We start from the raw sequence: 26,087 nt of genomic DNA on the forward strand, positions 1-26,087 counted from the left end.
CATTTTTCATACTTAAAATACATCCATATACAGTACATGACATAAAAAATACATAGCTGTTGATAACAGATAACAGATTTAATGGCATTTTAAATCTGTTATAATGTTTGCCATTATTTTAATCACTATTATGTGAGTAACATTTTATTAAACAACCACGTTCAAAGACATACTATAACCATATCCCATGCTGATAATGTCAAGACTCATTAGGCTAAAACTACGAAAGATGACTTCACTTTTAAACTTAAATTGACCACCAAAATACTTGGCAATACTTGTCATGGCACAAAGTTTACTTTTTTATTGATAGTTACATTTATTTTGGGAGAGATTTGCTATGTATATTTATAAAACAATATATTTTGTAATGTTTTAAGAATTATTTCAGTAAGCACTTATCAAAGAAAACCTCACATGCAGCATTTTCAGAGACTATCACTCCCATATCTCTTTTTCTGTCATAGGACAGGACACATTTAATTTTGTCTTAAATTACAAATGCTTGGCAGCTCTCCAAAAGAGTGAAAGGTTGGAATACCTGACAGACTGGTGTGTCACATTTGTCAAATGAGAGGTGATGGGTAAACCAGTCATCAGTTGCAGGTAAAAAAAAAAAAAAACATCCTGACAGTTCAACCAATAAGGAAAACAGAAAAGCTGTTGCCACTCTGGTCAATAAACAATAGCATTGATCAATGCAATCTTTTACCAATTAAATACCTTAATAAAATAAACTATTTACATGAAACTGTAATCTGTTTAGTGTTAGGCTATCTATTCTGTCAACTAGAAGAATTATTAAAGCAAAAATTCTGGACATTTTTTTCTTATGATTTGATTAAAGCCTAAATCTTTATTCAGCTGGCAGGCGTAGTAATTTAAATAGAAGAGAAACTTTTAAAGGGTCTTGTGGTGACTCTGGACTGGTCAAACCCAGTTTTGAATGAATGATTCTGATGCCTCCAATGCCCATTCTGTGCACAAGAGCTAATTGAAGTGATAAACTGCTGACCATATGCCACAAAAGAGCATCTTCAGAGTGAAACCAGACACATGGGGCTCATTGATTCATGCTAATTTGACAATCTGCCTCCAATGGGAAATGATGGACCAAAAAGGAATAATAGGAGGATAAATCTTCACTGTATCATTCATTCATTCATTTTCTTTTCGGCTTACTCCCTTTATTAATCTGGGGTCGCCACAGCGGAATGAACAACCAACTTATTCAGCATGTGTTTTACGCAGTGGATGCCCTTCCAGCTGCAACCCATCACTGGGAAACATCCATATAGAATTATTCACACATCACTACGGTCAATTTAGCTTACCTAATTCACCTATACCACATGTCTTTGGACTGTGAGGGAAACCGAAGCACCTGGAGGAAACCCACACGAACATGGGGAGCAGGGGCTGACTAGCCATAGGGAGCAGTGTGACATTTCCTGGTGGCTTGATGGTCATCTGGCCTAGGGACTGCAGAGGTCAGAGGAGAATGCCCAGGTGAAAGGTTCGAACTGTTGGAATTTGGAATCAACAACTTGAAAGCATGGCTCTATTCTGTCTTGTATCAACAATTTAAGCTGGTGGTGGTGGTTTAATTGTATGGGGGATATTTTCTTGGCACATTTTGGGCCTATTCGTACCAATTGAGCATTGTATCAACACCACAGCCTACCTGAATATTGTTGCTGACCATGTCCATCACTTTACAGCAGTATAACCCACCATGTCATAAAGGATGTGGTGGAATGGGAGATTCGCATCATGGATGTTCAGCCAACAAATCTGCAGCAATTGAATGATGATATCATGTCACTATGGACCAAAATCTCTTAGGAATTATGCATATGCAAAACATATGCATAATGCAAATGTTTGTGTTTAGATAAGTAGGCGGTTTCACTCACATCAATTGATTAAAAACATGAAATTATAAATAAATTCTACAAATAAATACTACAAATATATAATACAAATACATTTAAAATTGCCTCATGACAATCCTGTCACATTTGCATTAATTTTAACATAAAATGTGTGCAATACACCTTTAAGGCTATGACTTAAAGGATGTACATAAACATCGTTTGGAGTAGCTGGCAGTGATCAAGGATGCGTTCTATCCTTGAATCATATGATTTTATACTTGTTTTGTATGATTTTTTTAAGGAAGACAAGCTTAAAGGTCAGGCCCTGTCACATTTTTGAAAATGTATGTGAAAATGTATGTTTCTGATAGAATGTCCCTAGAGCATCTGTTCATGACATCTAACGCCTTCAAATGGCACCACAAGTTCGTTGAATGTTGGCATTTGTCTTCTGACGCACAAGTTATTTAAAATATAAAAAAGATTCATGCAGCTTCTACCACAGCAGAGTTCATTTTTACTTTTGATATTTGCCACCATTTTGCATTTTGATTTTGTTACTCGCCTTAAGTGCTTTCAAATCTAAAAATCTTAAATCATTTACTGAAACATTACAAGCATTATGAAAGTCAATGGTTCTCGTTTTTCTGCTTTCTTCAATATGTTACTTTGTGTGTTCAACAGAAGAAAAAAAGTTAAACAGGTTTGGAACTATCCTTTTAACAGTAAGTATATGGTGAATTTAGGGTGAAGTATCCTTGATATGTTTTATCTATTAAAAAGTGAAATTTTATTATTAAAAAAAAAAAGTTCCCTTTTTGCACTGGATCTCCTGTCCCTTAAAAGGTCTAACATCCCTGTCTAAATGGATTTAGAGATGCATATTACCTTGCCTTGTCCCTTCACAGATTACAAAACACTTGCAGAACTTTAGTAGCTAAATAGAGTGAAAATGGGGCACATTCTGCCCTCCTGTTTCAGTACCACCAAAAGTATACCAAGAGCGTCATTAGCTGGTTCAGGTGTGTCTAATAGGGGTTGGAGCTAATCTCTGCAAGACACCAGCCCTCTAGGACCAAGTTTGTGCACCCCTGGAGTTTTAACATGCACAACTGACAATTGCAATTGTAACTGATGTTAAATAAATTGATATATTACTAAGGAATCAAAGAAACATTATTTTTTATAATTTCTTTGCCCACTTTTATTTAAAATTTGGATTGTGCTAAGGTGGATAATAGTATGCCACCTTTTCTTTAAGACTACACCAGTGTGCCCGACCAACTTAGAGCTAACACATGGTTGCATAATTCTTAGACACAATGTCTAATTTTAGGAACCTGCAGATTTAAGTCACACATACAGTTGTCTGGCTGCTAATAGAACTTAAAAAATAAAAATAAAAAACACAGACACACAATGCTCAATTAATTCTGTTTCTGTTGCCATTAAATTGTAATTTTCAAAAAAAAAGTTTAATGCATTTATTATTATTATTGGTTTAATGTAGTATGTAATAATAGGCAAATTGGAGGTATGTTTCTGGATGTGTTTAGCAATATTTTTGTGCAAAATAATTTTTCTTCAAATTACTTAAAGTACTTAACTAATACTTCTAGATTTTTGCATCACATACACAGTGTGACAATGTAAATTCCACCCAGTAGCCCATCAGTAGCAATGCAATTGCAATGCGTATCTTTTGGATATGGATCCTGTTAAACAAGAGATGGAAAAAACTCGAGACGAATAGATAAATCGGCATGGTTGCATAAAAGTTTTCACAAAAATGTCACTGGTACATTTTTTCACCAATGAGCCTAAGCTATTTTTTTTAACCTAGCATTAAAATATTGCATTTACATAGTTGAGGTAACTAGATGTTTCCAAGCAATAAATCATAAAACTCAATTAAGCTAACAGCTTAAGCTCTGATTATAATATGAATATTGTTATTGCTGATTTGTGATAGTGACCATTCCAAAGACATATTTTATCTGTATTCTTTTTTGTGGATAGATTGAGACTTATTATTGAGCACCCCACAGTAGGCAGCATGCTATCTCAGTGCACTTAGTTTCGCATTAGTGACATATCAATGGTCAAATAACTGTATAGCAATTTATATAAGAGTCAAAGGCATGATGGTCATTGATATATCAACTTCAATAATCTTAGTTTGGTGTAATATATGATGTAACCTGATAATATTTTAGTTTTTTGTTTTTCATTATTATTGGGAAGAAAAATAATACCTGGTTCAGGACATGTGACCAAAACGCAGAAAACAGAAAATTGTATTCCCTGCTGTCTGGGTACAACAGAGCTGAGGATCCAAATTGAGTTTATTAGGAAATGTCAGGCAGGCAATTGTCAAAACAGAGACAGTCAGAAACATGCAGATCATCCAAATTAACAGAAAATAACAGAACTAAAATACATCAAGGCAAAAGGTAACGCTTTGTTTGCTCATAGTGTACAAGACTCAGCAAAGAGTGTGTGCATGTGAATGAGGTGTTTATATAGTCCTTGTAATCAATCTATGATGAGCATCCGGCAGTGTGTGTGCAATCAGTGAGAAAACTGAAACTGGTGGGAGGTGCATGTTTTCCAGCGATCTGCAAGGCCTAGATCACTGGTGATCGTGACACCTGTAAATACAGTCATAAGTACTGTATCTGAAGCGAATATGATTTCTTGTTTTGTGCCAAGGTCAATAATTAATTATCTTAAAATATTAGATAATTCACATTTTTAAGAAAGAAAAAAAACTGTTAGTTGTGCTGTACAAGTGCAGTGTTTTGTGTTCTTCTTTGTGATGATGGACTGTTATACTTCCACATGTATTTATTATTATTTTATTTATTTATTTATTTTATTTATTTATTTATTTTTGTATTTTCATGGCCAGGAGCAGCTTGCAGTGAGCTCAGAATGATGTTTCCTTAGAGATGAGAAAATGGACAGATGGAGGGTTTGGATGCTCTTGGCTCAATTAGGGCACATTTCATTTCTGCTGCAGCTCTCTGATGCAGACAGCCAGTCCCAACCTTTTATGATTATGGGATTCCAGCCAAACAAGGGCCAGCCTGAGAGATCACTGCGCTTCATGCATTTTTGACAGAATTATTCATACTGTAAATCATTTAGAATGGGGTGACCCTTTGCTTATTGTCTTGAGAACAACAACTCTGCTCCCAGATTGTGATGAGTACCTCCCTTTGAGATGCCAATATACTTCCTCTGTGCTGCTCAGCTGTGCACTGCGTTTCAGGGTGATGTTCTCATTTGTTTCTTTCACTGTATATTGTTGAATGTTCATCTACTGGTTTACTTTAGTGTAAAAAAATTATTTCATGGAAAGCTCTGCTCCCAACCCTGGGGTTTGTTTTTTAGACTACTGACCTGCCTAAGCTGTACTTGGAGACGCAAGTGGTGATCGCACATGGAAGTTAAATACTAAAATACTTAATGTATATATACACTTAAATATTTCTGAAGAGACATTAGCATGTCACTTTTAAGGTCTGAGGGTAGATAATAAACCAAAACAATGGCTCTGACAAAGCATAAGAAATTATGGAAGAGAGGCATGTTCAGAATTGTTTCCATTGGAGATTTACTATTGCCATCCATTATCTTCATTAACCTGTTATCATTGAATTACAAAGTGGACATCTTATGATCTTACACAAGGTACTGTAATGAATCTTGTAAGGCATCTATGTTTTGATTTACAGAAAGCTGGTTAAAGTCTACAATGCGTAGCTCTATTCACCTTTGTGTGAGTGGACAGAATAAAAACTGGGGGCAAGATTTGTGTCACTTGGTGCTGATTGTACCATGTGAAATGTGCATTCTGTGATCCAAATGCGAAAATTCTTGGTTTAATTTTAAGACCTTTCTATTTGCCAAGAGAATGTGGTTGCATTCTATTGTTTTTGGTGTACATTCCAAAGAGCTGTAAACCAACACAAAATTTTTGAGTGAGATTTTCTATCCTCATGCAGATAAAATTGTGCTGTAGGGAGCCCTGGTATAGTATCGGTAGGGATTAAGTCAAAGGGAAGGTTGTATGACTTTTAGTTTTATCTGCAATCTTGCATTTTCTATCTCAGATTTTACTCCCTAGAGTATGTGATGTCACATACCTGATTTAGGACCTACGTTTGGGCTTACAATAGGCCTTCTGTAATATACCTAAAAGACAGATTGCTGTAAAAACTTGGTGAAGCTTTTTATTTTAACTGAAGAGTTATCTAGTTATTGGACATCAGTAATCTAAGTATTTGCCTTAATCCGAATAAGACAATAATATGATTGAAGGTGTTTACAGAGTTGATGAGTTGCTTTTTAAATGGTCCTTTCATGTTCCAATTTTACATGTTAGTGCATAGTTCAATTAATGTCATTAACATTAGTGCTAGTTTCATTCGGCATTTTACACACCAATGTTCATGTTTATACCTCTGCCATTTCAATCACGTTCTTGGCAGTGACTCGCCCATCTATCACAAGTATTGGGCCTAGGGAATGACATGATATTTCAGTCCAAACCATCACTGATCCAGCCTCATGCATAACTGAGCATGCAACAGTCTGGGTGATACACTTCTTTGGGGCTTTTCCAGACTGTAACTCTCCCAGATGTGAGAAAGACACAGAAGGTGCACTCATCAGAGAACAATACATGTTTCACATTGTCCACAGCCCAAAATTTTTGCTGCTGATACTATTAAAACCAACATTTGGCATTGGCAAAAGTTACCAAGGGTTTGGCTATAGCAGCCTGACCATGTATATGAGCCTTATGGAGCTCTCAACGAGCAGTTTTGGTGGGTACAAGAGAGTTGAAGTGCACATTTAATTCTGCAGTGAGTTATGCGGCTGTTGTTTTATTTTTTGGATATAGTCCAGGATAGCACCCAGATATCTCTTTCAGACAGCTTCCTCTTGTGTCAGCAATTGCTCCTGTTGGACGTGGTTAGTCTATCTAGGTGATGTGTTGACACTACCATGGAGACCATGGCTCCTGTGGCTGAAGATCTTGTTTTTTCCCTTCAGTATTTCTTCATTTGTTCATTGCTAATCCTCAATTATCACTTAATTTATTTAATTTATTAACTTCAGCTTTGCTCTGTTTCTTAAACACTCAGTAGTGTGGACCCTCGGTAGTGTTCAATTAAAACTCTGGTATTTGCTCTGGGGTTTAAAGGGTTAAATGTGTGAGCACCGCACGACAGAATTTCGCATGCTCAAACTCTAATGTGACCGCAGCTTTATAATTAGATAACCTGAAGTTCAACAAATTATTAAATTATTAAAAATATGAGCAGATGATTAAACAACTGTAAAAATGCCATCACCAGCTATACTTATTATTAAAACATTCATTTTTGTATAACATCTACTAAAGTTCTTCTGGAGATAAAGGTTAACATTTTAAGTCACCATCATGGAGAACAGAGTTTGCTTTAGTTGGGCTCTTAGCAATGTCATTTTTAACATTAATTTATCTTGATTGATACAACTTTGTTTAAAAAGCTCTTTTGTTGTGGCAAGCAAGCCAAAAAACTAAATAAGATCTACTGATGTTTATGTTGTTTTTAATAAGGCAGAAACTGTTCTGATACAATATAATTTTCTTCCCCTATCCAATGTTTAATTTATTGGTAAATGTAATATAGCATCCCTGTATGGCATTGAATTCTGGAAGTTTTTAAGTAAATATTGGACAAAAACACTTTGCTCTATGGTGTAATTCAATACAAATTATTTATTAATCTATCAATAAATTACATCTGGAACTAAGCATAAAAGCTTTTGCTTAAGGGCAGTCACCCAAACCAATATAGTAACATTTATCAGCACAAATTTTAGTCAAACAGATTTATCTATCAACTTTCCAGTTTTATTGCTATAATTGAAATATTTTATAAACTCCATATTGCAGCAGCTGAAGAGTCTAAATTAACTAATTCAAGGGTCAAGAGGCCAACTAAACCAGTCCCTCACTCCATTACGGTGACACAAAAAAACACCTAAATTTCTGTTGGTTCTCAATAAGATTGGTATGGAAGTCAAAGCGGTCAGTAATAAGAGTAACTGCAGTTGTCTGTAGAGTTGTTTAATGATCCTCTGCTGAGACTGAAGGTGTTTTATTTTATTCTTTCATTCATTCATTCATTTATTTTCTTGTCGGCTTAGTCCCTTTATTAATCCGAGGTCGCCAGAGTGGAATGAACCACCAACTTATCCAGCAAGTTTTTACGCAGCGGATGCCCTTCCAGCCGCAACCCATCTCTGGGAAAGTGTTTTATTTTACTTGATTTTATTTATGTTGTAACTGACGTCCCTGGTTGTATTTCCTGTTTCTCTTTCCTTCAGTGATTGTAATTATGAACATCAGGTGTTTATCAGTGTATGAATTCACCCATTAGTGTTCATTAACTCTGTCAGGTGAACTATATTGGTGAACTAGTTTATGGAATAGTGAACGAGGGCATAAAGTGTGATTTTAAACACAGACTTGAAAAAACGTTGAATCTGAACTCTTTTAACTCACAATTTTCTGCTGTTGGTTACTTTCTTGAAAACAAAAATGTTACCCAGAGTGAACAGAGTTTTTAACAGAATATGACTGTTTTAGTAAAAAAAAAAACACTATTATACTGTAGTATCTGACCATTTTTTAACAGCAATTTTTACAGTGTATGTGTACCACTTTCTTCCTTACATTCTACTATATGTTTAAGACTTCTGTCTTCCCAAATCAGAGGATCATCCCAAAACACTCAGTCTTTCAACCAGTTTCAATGGAAGCAGAGCGGGAGGTCTTGGCTCTCATTGGTCTATCATCATTTTTACCATCTGGCTAACTTATGGATTCCATCCCCCAGCTTGGACAACTAATATGTACTTCTGAAATTGAGATTTGTACCTAGCAAGCAACTTTACCAGCTTGTGTTATAGCTATAGGCAACTTCTGTCAAATCATATTTTAGATGTTCCATTCTGCTTTAATATATTTATACTGTTTAATCAGTAAAATAGCATATATTTTATGTTTGTTTGTTTGTTTTTTCAAACAATTACTCTGCTAAAGGTGTGTCAGATTCAGTATCATGTTTAAGCTGTAAAGTGAATGGTTGAGCAATGTTGGTGCTCCGCCCAGAAAGGTTCAGAGAGAGTTCAAAATGTAGGACTGGATCTAGACATTGTGTGAATTTGTGGTTGGGTTTCATATAGCATGTGGCACTGAGCTCTAGTCTGTTAACTGGAGCTGATCTGGCTGTATATATTTCTTTGACATCCAATACTCTTTCACTCAGCTTAAACAGTAACAGCTGACAGCTGCTGTACATCAAGGCTAAAATAATTCTGAAAAGTGTAAAGTTGGATTGTAGGTAAAATACATGTAAAAGTAATGTACAGATATGGCTACTGGTAACACACAAGTGTTTTGAAGAGAAATCGCACACCTCCGCAGTAAAGTGCGTGAACCCGCAACATGGTCTAACACAAGAAATACATGGCCAGCAGGTAGTTATGTAACATGGGGTAACGCTTTCTTATACAACCCACAAAGTACCACGTAAGTACAGTGAAATAACGGTGTACTTTTCTGTACGTATGGCATAAGTATAATGAACCTACGTGTAGGTTTATGGGCACAAACTGTAATGCTTGGGTAATAAGGGGGAAACAACTAGACATGCAACACGCAAAATACGTAGAGCATACTGAATTGATCCAGTATACTGAGCATGTGAGCTTCCTTTGTAAACGATGTGAAAACTGCATTCTTTAGGCAGCTGTGTGTGTTATCTAAATTTAGTCTTGTTTTAATTTTTTTATTGCAATTTTTAGGAAATATTTTATATTTAATAACACTTACTGTATGACAACTACCTGTAAGTCAATGAAAAAGTGGTTGTTCCTTGCACCACCTGCCTCAAAAAAGGCAGCTTTTACAACCGCAGTATTGCGCGTGACTGCGGTTGACAAATTACGCGTTCTTAGTAGCCATATCTGTAATGTGTCATTTTAGGTATAGGTGCCATAGAACGAAAATCTAGATATACGTAGGCTTAGCTAAATATTAAGAATTCATAGAAATGACATACTGTGTGCCTCAAACACCATTATTTGCTTGTTCTCATGAAAGTAATGTATGTGTAAAAAATTTGAAAAATATTCAGTCTCCCTTTTTCTACACGGTTTCACTTTTTGTCCACACAAAAATTGAATATATTGGGTGAATAAAATGAAACTTTCTGTAAACTCTGGCCAGGGTAAAGATTTTCCAAAACTCCAGGTACAGCATGGTTGTGCGGACACTACAACAGTACTTCAGTACTACACTACTACAGTTTTTTCTTCATGATGTCAGTGTATGCGCTGTTTTCTTCTGTGATTGGTCAACATAGCTAGGTTCACACCAAACGCGGAGGATGCAACTTTTGCATGTTTTCTGTAAGCGAATCGCATATTTCACGATTGTCAATCACTAGATAATATTACATCGCTGTTCACATGTTTACATTGACTTGCGACAAAGGAAAGTGGGACTTAGCCATTTGAATTACCCCCATTGAACCCAGCATAAAAGCATAATTATCACCACCTGTTTGTTCAGGGTGTGCTTAACGTGCATTACAGTGCATTTTGGCATTTTCATTTAGATTCTGTTTTTTTTTTTATATAACGAAAGTGGGGAAAACTCAACGTACGTGTACATGTGCACTGAAAAACTCAACAGTCAAATTTATTAAATGAAATTAGTTTACTCAAAATTCACTGGAAGTTAATTCTACTAATTTGAAAAGAGTTGTAAACTCATAGTTGGAGTTAATGAGTTAATTAAGTGATTAAGTACGTGTTGATTGAGCATCCATAATGTACACCTGCTGTAACAAGCAGAATTAAACTGCAGTCATAGTCGAGTTTGAGTTTGCAAAATTCTGTCGTACTGCTGCGAAAAGGGGCGAGATTAAACAAGATGATTTGACATTTTAAAATGCAAGCAATTGGTCCATATTTTACCTTTCTGTCCCGAGAGGGCATGTTTTGATCTAATATTGGTCTCACACAGTTACATAATGCGATTTGCAGGCCACAGTTCACCAAGCTTGAACTTTGCCATGCATCAAACTGCAAAACTTGTTACATGAGCATCCGGTCTGACGCATTAGAATATTAATGGAAGTCTATGGGGAGAAAAGTCCTGTGTGACTGTAGCTTTACTGAAGAGAAGCACGAAACTACAGCTGACCTCAGTCACAGCCTTAAAAACTTAGCAGAGGATCATTTATCAACTCCAAAAACAGTATCAACAGCTTCACCTATTACTAACCTGCTTGACATTGTTTCTGTAAGATGTCTATAAAAGCCCCTTGCAAGATTCACTAGAAAAAATCTTGTTAGAAGTCACCATTGATGAGAATAGCTATTGCTTTACTAGGGCTCTTTGGCTTTATGTTTCATGTTACTTTGAATGTTGTAATTACGTGTTATGATAGAAGAAATGAGAAAGAATGTTATCAGATTAAATAGTCAAAAAGCAGAGTTAATATTATGTTTTGAATTCATTTATAATTAAGTTAGTGATTTGGTATTGGATGTGAAATGTTGATTAAAGTAGATGATTTATTTAACTATACTTTATTTAGGACTTCTAAAGAAAACATACAGAACCAATTAAGAGACACAGACATAAAGATTCATAGTATGAGTGGTTGATGGTGACACATTTCATGCTGGAGTAGATGCTGGGAGAGTCATTCAAAACTCATTCATGGCTCCCAGCAATTGAGATACCACAACATAAAATAAATATAAAGATGAAAAATGATGGTATTACCCAGTTTTTCAATAATGTATGTTATTGGTCAATTTAGATTATATTTATAATGTTGTGGTACTGCTTTTTATATTACTGATAATAATTTAAGAGAAAAGATTTAAGAATCCACAGATCTATAATAAAAGCATTCAATTAATTTCACAACAAGTTGTGATCATTTAAAACAAAACTATTTGTGTTTAAAAAAAACACTCCAGGATATTATTAAGGCCCCGTTTACACTTATATGTTTTTTTACTAATGTGTTTTATTTTATTTATTCATTCATTCATTCATTTTCTTGTCGGCTTAGTTCCTTTATTAATTTGGGGTCACCACAGCGGAATGAACCGCCAACTTATCCAGCATGTTTTTACGCAGCGGATGCCCTTCTCTGGTAAACATCCACAAACACTCATTCACACACACTCCACACAGAAACACCAACTGAGCCGAGGATAGAACCAGCGACCCAGCAACCTTCTTGCTGTGAGGCGACAGCACTACCTACTGCGCCCAGGCTCATTCTGAAAACGTAGCCCTATATACATTTCTGTAGATTGTGACAAACAGTTTAAGTCAGAATTATTAACCCCACATTAATTTTTAATTATTTTTTTTTTTGCTTTTTTTTATATTTCCCAAATGATGTTTAACAGAGCAAGGAAATTTTCTCAGTATGTCTGATAATATTTTTTCATCTGGAGAAAGTCTTATTTGTTTTATTTCAGCTAGAATAAAAGCAGTTTTTATATTTAAAAAAAATAAAAATAATAAAAAAAAAACATTTTAGGGACAAATTATTAGCCACTTTAAGGTAAATTGTTTTCAAACCATTAACCAAAACCAGAACAAACCATCATTATACAATATCTTGCCTAATTACCATAACCTGCCTAGTTAACCTATAAACCTAGTTAAGCATTTAAATGTCACTTTAAGCTGTATAGAAGTGTCTTGAAAAATATCTAGTAAAATATTATTTACTGTCATCATGGCAAAAAATAAAATAAATCAGTTATTAGAGATAAGTTATTAATATGTTTAGAAATGTGTTTAAAAAAATCTTCTCTCAGTTAAACAGAAATTGGGGGGAAAATAAAAAGAGGGCTAATAATTCAGGGGTTTAATAATTCTGACCTCAACTGTACTTCCCCAGGAGCTACAGTTTTTGTTTTCACAAATCCACTAGAAGCCACTGTGTAAGCTTTTGATATCTCAAATTTCTCTCGAGAGTCCCATTCGCGACTCCTCTTCTAACATAAATCCACCAAAGGTTGTTGTAGACTGACTGACTAACTGACTGACCTACCGATTATTGTCCCACCCACCCTTTCCCCTATACCCAACTGATAGTGTCTTAAAAAACACAGGATTACCAGTGGCCACCAACTTCCCAAAACCCAACCAACAGTGTTTTGAGAAGCAATGCAGTAAAAGAAAAGCCCCCTAATTTTTACCACATTTTCAGATTTTAACACATTCTCACCCTATTATTTGTTTATTTTATTTTTGGCTTTTGTTTTTGTCTTACCTGCTTTTGGGAACTATTTGAACTCTGTTGTCGCAAACAACTCCTCTCTGTGTCTCAAGTCTGCTGACGTAGATGGCAAGCTAACTAGACAAACTGATTACAGGTAAGTGGTCAGCTGCAAGCACAAAAATGAATTGCATCATATCAACCCCTAGCGTTCATTTTAAAAACAAAATTCAGCCATACAAACTTCTGGCTACATATATTGTGATTCCAGAAATGTATATAGGGCTACATTTTCAGAATGAGCATATGTTGGAATTTTTAGATATTCTTTTAGATATCCTAAGTTTAAATATTATTTTCAAATATTTTCCAGCTCACCATTTTATTGTGACATGATAGGTCTCTGATCTCAATTTGTTACTGTTAATGACAAGATTGTGGCCTTTTATCTGACTGCAAACAAAGAAGTAGGGGATCCATTCCCACTTTGCCACCTTTCACAAAGAAAAACACAGCTAATGCATAACTAATACATGAAAGGGCAAAATAGGAGAATGAGCATGGTGACAACAGATATACCTCCCAGCAATTCTGTCAACTCATCACTGTAGAGGAGTGTTTGAAAAGGAAACCTAAGCAAGTTCTGTTGGATGGTGGTGGGGTGTGGAGGAAGGGGTTCCTGGGAAATGGGTGGTAGTCGTGGCTTGGGTTACTTGTATTTTGGCCCTCTCCACCCAGGGGGCTGCACCGCACTGCCACCATCCCCTGCTCCTGTGGTTGTTTCAGACACGCTGATCCAGTTGCTTCAATAGACTCAGGTTTCTTATTTCCCCGCTGGCTGATGCAAGCTACAGATAACTTTGTCTCTGTGCTTGTATCTTTTATCTCACATCTGGGAGTTTTGCCTGGGAGCTGGATGGTGACTACACTGTCTCCTTTGTCTTGGCCCTTGTCATTACAAGGCTCAAGTTGCGGGCGGAGCTGGTGGACCTCCACATGATCTCCAACCCATCGTGCACACTCACAAACATGCTCAGATGTTTTGTTTTGTCTGTATGTGTGTGTGGAAGTAGTATGGGGTGGCCTACTTTACCTGGTGCAGGTTCAAGTGTGTTGGAGGGATTACACAGACCTTGATTACTGTGAAGGTTTAATAGTTCTCTTAGAAATGATCCCTCTGTAACTACAATGAAAGAATGCTGGCTAAAGGTTTGGATGGATTTCACTAAACACCTTCCAGCTGGCTGTGACTACATGCCGATGTGGAATACATTCATTGTTTGCACATTCATTCGATTTTTTATGTTCAGGTCCTAATTGGAGTCGTAAAATGGAAGCAAGTGACAGTATATCGTATTAATCTGATTTATAACCTAACCATAGCTGATGTACTGTAAGAGAAAAAATGGTGTCAGTGTGCCAAGTCTTACTGTATGCTTTATTGTTGTCTGTCCATTGGTTATTTATTTATTTATTTATTATTATTTAAACATGTGAGGCAGTTAGCACTCACATGTGAGTGCTGTGTGGGGCTCAGTGGTTAGCACCGTCACCTCATAGCAAGAACGTGGCTGGTTCAAGTCTCAGCTGGGTCAGTTAGCATTTCTGTGTGGAGTTTGCATGTTCTCCCCATGTTCACGTGGATTTCCTCTGGGTGCTCCAGTTTCCCCCACAGTCCAAAAACTTGCACTATAGGTAAATTTAATAAACTAAATCGGCCGTAGTGTATGCATGTGTGTGAATGAGTGTGTATGGGTGTTTACCAGTACTGGGTTGCATCTGAAAGTGACTAAAACAAATGCATATGCTGGAATACTTGGCGGTTCATTCCGCTGTGGCGACCTCTAAAATAGAGACTAAGCTAAAGGAAAATAAATGAATGAATAAACTCATAATTTTTAAAATATATTTTTTTTTACAATGAAAAACATTTTTAACAAATTTCTTCATTCTTAAAAAAATCAAGCTATACTTAACATTATCTGCATTTTCTAATTTGGGCTAAATCTTTTTCAAAAATAACCTTTAACACACACATACACACACACACACAAAAACATAAATATAACAAATTGTATTTAATGTTTTCTGCAGTTTAATTTTTATTCTCTTTAATTAGAGTAACCAAAAGGTAAAAGTGCATTACTTATGCTTTATCGGAACAAAAGTGGTCAAGCACAGGTTCATCTTTGGGTCAGCACTTTATGTTAAGGTTATTTTTTAAAAACTTTCTTTAAGAAAATTTCAAAGCAAAATGATTAGTTGGTTAAATGGTTAAAGTATTTTCTCTAAGTATTTTGAAATATTCAAGAGTTCACACTTAGCTGATGACTTATAAAAGCTTGTTTGGCATGCTGTCCCGGGAGAGAGCCCCGAGCTCAAGGGCTCCTCGAGCCCGGGGCTTCCTTCCGTTGGCAGAGCAAGAGGGGAGCCTGAGCTCGGTAGATCTCAGGACTCCCCTGCTGCGATAGCTAAGGGAACACAAGGGGTTAGACAAAAGCTTGATTGTTATGTATGTTGAATGTCTTTGGATGATGGGAGGAAACCGGAGAACTCGGGGAAAACCCACGTGGACACGGGGAGAACATACAAACTCCTCACAAAACCCCCACCGGTTCTGTGGAACCAGGGCTGGCAGTGTTCTTGCTGTGGGGCTCACAGTGCTAACCACTGGGCCGCCGTGCGGCCCAATCAGAGGTAAAGGAGGAGAATAAGGGGGAGGGGGTTTCTTCCAAACGAAGATAAAGTGAACTGAAAACTGGGGCTATTTATAGTAGCTTAGGGCTCATATGATTGGAAGACAGTGATTAGCAAATGCGAGATCGGCCGTGATAAATCATAAGCACGTGATCCTCTCGAAATTAGTTTATGAATAAACTTCACTTAATACAACAGGAAATTACCATTGCAGCTTTAATGGTATATACCTTTGGCCCACCACCCTTAATCAAGTTTGTTTTTTCGCCCTTCATAAGCAAAAGTTTGAGCAACCCTGTTTTAAAGGTTAAGGTCTGCAAGCAAAATGTTTGAGTAAGTGGGATGATGTTGAGGAATTGGTGGTACTCATGGTGAGAATGAAAAGAATACATCAAGCTCTTTTAAAAGTACCAGAGCAAGATAAGAGGGACCAATTGGATAAGAGTCTATCACCCAATCCTACCTTAGTGGTCTGAGCTCGGCTTATAACATTATTACAATGCACTTTGCTAATGGTGTTAAATAAAAGACATAAAGGGCAGGTCAGGAATAGTGGGGCAGCTGATACAGTATGCTTAGCTTAACAGTAATGGCATTGCCATAATCCTTTATGTTTGATGCCCTCTGACAAACTCACCGTTCCTTTGTATGTTTTTCTTATGTTTTGGTGACATTTGGGAGAAACGGGGCTAAGCTGAAAGGAAAAATGGATGAATGACATTTGGAAGGGTATCACAATGTATGTATATCTGAGGCGAGAGATATTTACAGGTTTTCCTGCATAGGTGTAACGGAGGCCAGCTAGTGACATTCTGTGCAGGTAAACCTCACTCCTTTGACCTCTAAATGGCCACAGTCTTTAACCTCCTTGTTAGAGCAACCAACTCCCAAGCAGATTTGATCCCAGCTCGGAGCGGGTTGGGTGGTGTAGGACCAGCAGGGTTACATAGGCAAGTGTATTTGGTTTCACCTGCATGTGTAAATGTGTCAGCTCGAATGAGTGTGCTCCATTTGCACAAGGTACTAATGCGCTCTTGTTTGTTTGTTTGCAGTGGTTCATTTTTTTAAGACAGGTGTTTACTCACCCCATGATAAAAAAGCAGCATGTTATCACGCTGTGGAGGAAAGCACAGCACAGACCCCAGCAGCCTCCTAGAGGATGAAATGTTTACACAGAGTGAATTTCATTCCATTTACGTTGTTTTCAATTGCTAACAAGCGTTCAGCAATACTTAAAGTGCTTTTTCAAAATTCTTAATGGAGCAACACAACAACACAATTAGCTAAACAATACATTTTTTCACCAAAACCACATATTGTTAAATAAATACCAACATTGCATTTCGAAATGCAGGATTCTTTTTTTCTACATTTACGAACTCTGTCAAAACATAGTGAACCCAATGGAAAAAAGATTAATAGATAGTGATGGAGTGATAAATATAGTGAAAGGAGTAGGTAATTTTGTAAGTACAATAAAATCAATGTCAACATTTTCACATGTACCAATGATTTGAAGTAGATTACAGTAAGTGACGGAAATTGTTAAATTAAAAGCTTGCCTAGAACTTGCAGTTTAGCAGATGTATTGAAAAAATAAATTGTGGTTTTAACTTGTACTGTAAAGTATGCCGGCGACATGGTGGCACAGTGGGTAGCACGTTCGCCTCACAGCAAGAAGGTTGCTAATTTGAGCCTCGGCTGGGTCAGTTGGCGTTTCTGTGTGGAGTTTGCATGTTCTCCACGTGTTTGCATGGGTTTCCTCCGGGTGTTCCGGGGTGTTCCGGTTCCCCCATTTCCAAAGATACGAGGTATAGGTAGATTTGTAGGCTAAATTGTCCGTAGTGTATATGTTTGAATGAGTGTGTATGGATGTTTCCCAGTGATAGTTGCAGCTGGAAGGGTATCTGTTGCGTAAAACATATGCTGGATAAGTTGGCGGTCCATTTCGATGTGGCGACCACAGATTAACAAAGGAAAAAAAATGAATGAATGAATATTTTTGCCTATAAACATTTTTGTAATTCATTTTATAACTAATTTTATAAACATTTTGTTGTTTTATTTCTGAATTAGTCAATTCATTCATTCATTTTCTTGTCGGCTTAGTGCCTTTATTAATCCGGGGTCGCCACAGCGGAATGAACCGCCTAAATTAGTCAATATATTTTATATTTAAAATTACATTTAAATACCATCCACATAAATATCAGCCTACAGGAAATTTAATAAAATCACAAATTCACCATTAATCATATGTAAACATACCCGATCTGGCATAACCATGATTTTCAACCACGCAACAAACCCATGTTTTGGGGTGATTGGAACATTTGATTGGAGTTTGCTGTTTTACTGTATGTACTGTATTGAAGAGGCTGCTTTGATGCTGAGGAGAAAAAGGGAATGGAGCAGGTGTACCAATTACACTGAAGACAAACCATTAGTATATCTTGGAGCTGTTAGATCTTAATCATGTTATCTTCACCCTGTATATAACAGAAGTGAATACACACAAAAAAATAGAAATCTGCAAGGAGGAAAACCACTTCGATTTGTAAAAGCTACAGTAGATACTAGAAGGAAATGTAGGGCTTGCTATATTCTACTGAATCTAGAAAACCATATATCTTGAATCTAAGATAAAGGTTACAAGCCATTTACAAAATTGATATTTTTAGATAAACTCCAAGTATCCAAATGTTTATCTGCACATGAAGTCAAAGTTCTACAGTTTTTGCATGTTAAGTTGAGTCTTCATGCAGGTACTCTGTTACCTGGCAATTAAGATTACTCAGGTAATCTAAATTGCACTAGCCAGCCAACACCTTTGTTGTGAAAAATCCTTAATGATGTGGCTTTCTCTATTTCAACTCCTGTCTATCTCTGTTCATCCACTTAACATGGTCATTTCAGTCATTTCTGCATTAAGATCCTCTTGACCAATCCCATGCTGTTATATACACCCACCATGAGTGACAGAAGGTACACACTTTGCAGCTTTGTAAGTTTTAAATTTTTGTTTATTCCCTTAGATTCTTGAATGGTGAATACACTGTGGAGGTGGCCATTAATGACTATCTGGATATATACTGTCCACACTATGAGGAACATCTTCCTCAAGAGCGCATGGAACGCTACATCCTTTTCATGGTCAACTATGATGGCTATACCACCTGCAACCACCACATGAAAGGATTTAAACGCTGGGAATGCAACCGCCCAATAAGTCCAAATGGGCCCCTCAAGTTCTCAGAGAAGTTCCAGCTGTTCACACCCTTCTCTTTGGGCTTTGAGTTCCGTCCAGGCCATGAATACTACTACATCTGTAAGTAGCCTCCTCCTTTCTAACTCCTAATATTGCAGCTTAAAAAAGCTTAAAAGCTTAAAATAATTTGTCTGCTTTCATTTGACCAGCTGTTAGTATTACTTTAGTGTTCAGTCATTTTCTTAAGTTATTGAGTTACGAGAAATTGGGGTGTTGACATGGTAAGAATGTGGAGACTTAATTGTCTTAATTAAAAACATCTTATCAAAAACATGCACCATATGGTCTGGTCTGCTAAAACACATCATCTGGTTTCTAGACACAAATGGCTGAAAGAGACAATACAATTAGTCTTTAATATTGCAATAACCATATAGTTTATGAATCCAAAAGCAAAGTGTAATTGTAACCTAACATTACAGTTTTCACACCATACATTTTTACATAAAATCAATTTGGTATGTTCATTGTTGTGTATACAGCATGATGTTGTTTGTAAATGGCTAGTAACTGTCATATGTCTAATATGTTGTAGCAGAGTGTCCCAGCTTAAACAGATAAATTATTCATATTTATCTTATATTACATCACAGGAATATTTTTTATTCCTCAAAATGTAAGTTATTTTTTGGTTACTTTGTTTGTGAAACAATATTTAATGATGTATGATGATGGAAGAATTTTGGGTCTCCTCATTATTCAGAAGTAAAGTTCATCTAACAGTTTTCATTATTTTACAACCTGCTTTAGTGGCATGTTAATACATACAATAAAAGAGTACGAACAGTGTCCCTGTATCTGTGTTTGCAAACCAATTAGGAGCGCTGAATTCTTAACCAAGTAAAAAAAACACAATAAAATTAAGTGTGGCACACTAGGTACACTAGTCATAACCTACCATTAGTTTCATTCATGTGGATGTTAAAATCAAACACTGATTTTTCAGTAAAGTTTTTTTCTGAGTACCTGAAAGCAAAACATTAAGCTCTTCAAAAGAATTAAGCATATCAGTTTCTCTGATTAACAATAAAGACTGAATAACATTTTTACTATGCAACTCCATTACCATTCTCATGGGATTCATTTGTATAAACATATCCTGAACCAGTGGCTTCATTTAAACTAATATAGTCATTAGGTTTAAGCCAGTTTTCAGTAAGACAGAGTGTATTAAAATCACTATCTGTTAATAATTTATTTACAGTGAACAGACACAGTTTCTATGGGGTGACCCAGCCCAGATAACAAATGAATGTGGGCCACTTTAGGCAGCTATGCAGCACTGGTGGTATTCCTTAGGTCCAGACAAAATGAATGTGAGCCTGAAGTGGCTCACATATACAATGGCAAAGGGGGACCAACGATTCAACTTCACATATGGGCCATTTAAGGCAAAGATTTGGCACTTATGGGAAAATGTAATCTGAATGTGAGCCTAATGTGACCCATGTGTGTGGATAATAATGAATTTGGCCCAAATGATGAAGGACAAATGTGGGCCAGTTGCCAAAATGTGGCATAGTCATTTAAGGGTAATCTGGGTCTAAACCAAAAGTGGCTCACACATGTAAGTGCAAATGTGGTCCAGTTATCTTAAGACATTTGTGGGCCACTTTTGGCAAATATCCGGCACAGTAAACTCTGGCTAATGCAGCTGGTAGCCGATAGTGGCCCAGAGAAGATATGGAAAATGTGGCCCAGTTATCTTAAAATGCATGTGGGCCACTTTTGGTAAATATTCGGCAAAGTAAGCTTTCTTTTGTGAAAAAAAAAACTTTGCTTAAAAAGTTTATTCATTACAGCAAACAAGCCAGGTGGGAAAAAAAACACAAGAAAATTAAGTGAAGCACAACCTGTGATGAAACAATATGATTCACTGATGTTAACTAATGTTTAATCTATTATTAAAAGTAACGTAAGAACATGCTTGCACATGCCACAGAATTATGAGGGTTTATAAGCTTTAAAAAAAAAATGGTTCAACTTCTGTTCACAGAGAGATTAATTATCAGCGTATAAACCTTAACCGCGATGACTATTAACAAAATGAACAAAACTCACATCACATAAAGGATACTAGAAGTGACAAAATCAACAACGTCAACATAAAAAGTAGAATCAAAATTAAATAATGAAAACTGGAGCATCGATAAGCTATAGAATGTATTTATACTGCAATGCATGGTGTAAGGTATAAGGTGTAGGCCAGAATAAAAGCAAATTTTGGCTCAGAATAGTGTCAGTTCTGGCAAACAGGAGCGGACCGCCAAAGTGCCATCATTCCATGCGGTATGTGGGTTGGATGTAAGTGTCTGGTGTGGGCCGAATTTGAGCCACATGACTTTTACTAGCTGGGAGGTATGCATTTCTTTGAATTTGTTAGACAAACAAGGGACTATAATATAATATGAACATCTACTTACAGGTAAAAGTAAAAAGTTCAGGGCAGCATGCAGGATGCATTAATGAGGCAGTTTATTCTCTTTTTTGCCCAAGCCCCCAGCACATTTGTCTTAATATTATTAATTAAATATTTATTTCTAATTGTTCATAACATCTTTTGTTTGTAGCTAAATGTTTTATGGTCAAAAAGACTGAGTAGACAATAGTAATACGTTGTGCCTCAAAAAAAAAAAAACAGAATAAAAGTGATAACGCTCATTTTTAATACACACAACAAGTACAACATACTGTTGTCTTAAAGTAAAAATGTACATTTTGGTGAATTTTAACTATTTTGGTGAACTAGCACTGCATTTTGTGGCAATTTCATACACTTTGAGTGATGTATTTGTGTAGAAAAAGAAACTAAGAAAGATCCAAATCTTGCACTATCCCTACACACTCTGTTGGGCCAAGGCTAAAGATATACCCAGTTGGAGTACTGTAAAGGGGAGAATGTATAAATAGCATAGTAAGCTCTACCTTATAAAATACAAACAAACAAAATTTGTAAAGGTGGCGCAGTGGCGCAGTAGGTAGTGCTGTCGCCTCACAGCAAGAAAGTCGATGGTTTGAACCTCGGCTGGGTCAGTTGGCATTTCTGTGTGGATTTGCATGTTCTCCCTGCGTTTGCATGGGTTTCCTTCAGGGGCTCCAGTTTTCCCTACAGTCCAAAGACATGCGGTACAGGTGAATTGAATAGGCTAAATTTTCTGTAGTGTATGAGTATGAATGAGTGTGTATAAATGTTTCCCAGAGATGGGAAAGGACATCCGCTGCAGAAAAACGTGCTGGATAAGTTGGTGGTTCATTCTGCTGTGACAACCCCGGATTAATAAATGAACTAAGCAGAAAAGAAAATAAATGAATAAAAAGTTGTCATTGACTTTATGCATGAAACATTCATAAAGTATCCTGTAGGTAGTCTCAAGTGGCTATTGCTTCATAAATAATTGAAGTGAAATTGAGGTAGTAGGTGCCATTGAAATGTTGCCCAACCAGCAGGGCATTCCAGACCTTCCTTCAATGATGGCATATTGTGACACAAGTTGCAAGGGCTAAAAGTTATATGATTTTTCAAAGTAAAAAAAGAAAAGAAGAATTATGGGATCAAAGTTCGCACTCAAATCTTGGTCCCGAGCTGTTTTTAATGCAGTCCGCCCTGTCGCTTGGTGTGGGACCCACTATTATGCACCTTTTGTTCTAGACAGCGGCCTGGGCTGAGAAGTACTTAGTCTGGCTATTCACCACATTCCTCTAGAAAAGTGTTTGCCTACTATCAGTATTGTTGCTGTCATAGCCCCTTGGGTTAAAAGACAAAGGGGTCTGCCACAGGGTTACTGAGGGGTGACCAAAGCTTAGTTTGGTTATCCCAAAAAATAAATAAAATAAATAAAGGATGTCCATCACTTTGGTCAACCCCTCCTCGACCTACTGGAGAGGGTGACTGAGTGAATGACAAGCAAGACATTCACCAAGACAAACGCACACACATACACAGACACATACGCATGCACACATGCGCAGACTCACACACACACACAAACACTTTTTTCATGTTTTTTTTTTTTTTGGTTCATTTTTAAAGGCTAAAAGTAATATATATATATATATATATATATATATATATATATATATATATATATATATATATATATATATATATATATATATATATATACAGTTGATATATATATACAGTTGAAGTCAGAATTATTAGCCCCGTTAAATTATTAGACCGCTTGTTTATTTTTTCCCTAATTTCTGTTTAAGGGAGAGAAGATTTTTTCAACATTTCTAAACATAATAATTTTAATAACTCATTTCTAACAACTGATTTATTTTATCTTTGCCGTGATGACTGTAAATAATATTTTAAATGATATTTTTAAGACACTTCTATACAGCTTAAAGTGACATTTAAATGCTTAACTAGGTTAATTAAGTTATCTAGGCAGGTTAGGGGAATTAGGCAAGTTATTGTATAACAGTGGTTTGTTTTGTAGACTATGAAGAAAAAATATAGCTTAAAGAGGCTAATAATTTTGTCCCTAAAATGGTTCATAAAAAATTCAAAACTGCTTTTATTCTAGCCAAAATAAAACAAATAAGACTTTCTCCAGAAGAAAAAATATTATCAGACATACTGTAAAAATGTCCTTGCTCTGTTGAACACCATTTGGAAATTATTTAAAAAAGAAGAAAAAAAATCTAAGGGGGCTAATAATTCTGACTTCAACTGTATATATATTATCATGATCTCCTGCAGCAGCAGCAAAAAAAAAATGACATTACATTTCAAAGTCATTTGCGAATTTTACAAAAAGGCTGAAAAGTATTTTTAATGGTAGATTTTAAACTCAATTTCTGGAGGGTCTGCACAGTTTTGCTCCAACTTTAATCAAACACAGCTGATCCAAACAAGCAAAGTGCTTAAGACTACTAGAGACTAGAGACTTAAGAAGGTGATTGGTGCTAAACTCTGCAGTGCTGTGGCTCTCCAGGAGTATTCCAGATTTGGTTCTTGCAACACATTTTAAAATAAGTTGGAACAGTAAAGCATTTTTCACTTTGTAATGTTGCCATTCCTTTTCACAACATTTGAAACACGTTTAGGTACTGAAAACGTCAAGTTTCAGGTGTAATTTTTTCCCATTCTTCCTGCAAACAAAAATTTGCCGCACATTCTATATTGGGGACAGGTTGGGACTGAAGGTTGGCCAGTCAAGTACCTGTATCCTCTTCCTCTGCAGCTAGGACTTTGTTATGTGTGCAGAATGTGGTTTTGCATTCTCTTGTTGAAATATGCATGGGTATCTCTGGAAAAGAAGGCAGCATATTGTGCAGTGTATATTTAATCATATTTGGGCATATTCTTGATTCAGTGTCACCTGAGGGATCGGAGATCACGATAGTTCAACTTGCGTCCTTGTCCTTTGCGCACTGAAATTCTGTTATTTGTTGAAGGTTAAATATCCAAATGTCTTACCATCTTTCTTTGAGGAACATTGTTTTTCAACATTTCAATAATTTTCTCACATAGTTGTTTGCAAACTGGCAATCCTTAGCCCACATTGGCTCCTAAAGGACTAGACCATTCTTGGATACTTCTTTTATTCCAAATCGTAATTACATCACCTATTTCAAATCACATCATTTAAACAGTTTACCTGAATACTAGCCCACCTTGTGGTGGGTGCCAGATGTGTCAGTGTTTACCTTTTATGTCAGTGTTGACTTTTAGGAAGAAAAATATATATATATAAATATATATATATTTCGCTCTTCCTTTTAGCCTTTATGCATTTCTCCTAAGTGCTGTCAACTACACAAATGCCAGTCAATAGTGATGAGTGTCCAAAAGGAAAAGAAAAAGACACTATCACAAAATGATTTAGTGGTAGAGCGACCATCACACACTTCTACTCAGACCTTGCCAGATGATAACAGAGCTTTTGCACGTGTGCTCACATGCAAAAGTTAAAACAACTATGGAAGTACATTTACATTCAATGCACATCAAACATTGCAGCTGTTATAAACTGCTTCTGTCCCACCTTGTTTTGAAATCTGTTGCCAGAACCAAAATGCAATAAAAGAATGTGTTTATTTAAAAAAATATATTTAAAAAAATAATAAATAAATAAAATTCATGATGAACACATTAAGTAATGTTTGTTGTATTGTCTGCAATGAAATACAATTCAAAGTAAATTTAGAAATTTGTACTTTATTTATTTGCGTTTTCCCTGCTGTCCCGACTTTTTCTGATTTGGGGTTATAAATGGCTCCAGAGAAGGCTTTTGATGGACAATGGAAACAAAAGAATTAGGTGAGATATGAGTAAGAAGTTTATGAATGTCCAATTTTCCCCCTTTGGCTTATTATATCACATTTTATCCAATCCATTCCAAGTTCAGAGTGTTTGAGGGTTTTTATTTATTAATCTTAATTCTTATTGTACTGTAAAATATGATAGTGCTACTAAAATATGTACAATTCAAAACAGTTCATGTGTTATAAGTAAATGTTGGATGATACCCTGTCAAATGGATGGGGGAGTGAAAAAGAAAAATCTGGTTAAAAGCATAAGATTATACATTAGAAATGTCCAAAACATGATTTTTATTTCAATTTGTAGCATACCACACTGCAACGTATGTCCTACATTACTTATTTTAATGTTTTTAGTACATGTGTATTTTTTTTGTTTTCTTTCTTCCTTTTTCATATTTTAATTAATAAACGTAATAAATAAAGTGTATAATAGACTACAATCAAGAGTTATTACTATAATCACACTGCACTTGAATTAAGTTCAAGCTGTAATCTGTCAATCGTCCTGCAGGTGGCCTCATAACCCTGTCTTTCTACACTCGAGCTGGTACGCAAGCTGTCACTGGGGTGGTTCTTTTTGAAAAGGTACACATTTGTACTTAAAAGGTCCATATTGGTACCTCAAAAGCATATTTTGGTACC

At 36.1% G+C, this 26,087-nt stretch overlaps 1 protein-coding gene across 2 annotated transcripts in view; it reads left to right on the top strand.

Moving 5' to 3' along the window:
* Positions 1–26,087, top strand: part of efna2b (ephrin-A2b) — a 210,332-nt gene that overhangs the window by 173,774 nt on the left and 10,471 nt on the right. For both annotated transcript variants that reach the window (XM_073916575.1, XM_068224303.2), the window contains one exon: positions 18,934–19,226. In XM_073916575.1, coding sequence (XP_073772676.1) covers positions 19,028–19,226 — 199 coding nt within the window. In that variant the 5' untranslated portion in view covers positions 18,934–19,027. The remainder of the gene's footprint in view (positions 1–18,933; positions 19,227–26,087) is intronic.

Source organism: Danio rerio, chromosome 11 (assembly GCF_049306965.1).
Source record: "Danio rerio strain Tuebingen ecotype United States chromosome 11, GRCz12tu, whole genome shotgun sequence".
In the NCBI taxonomy this organism is placed as follows: domain Eukaryota; kingdom Metazoa; phylum Chordata; class Actinopteri; order Cypriniformes; family Danionidae; genus Danio; species Danio rerio.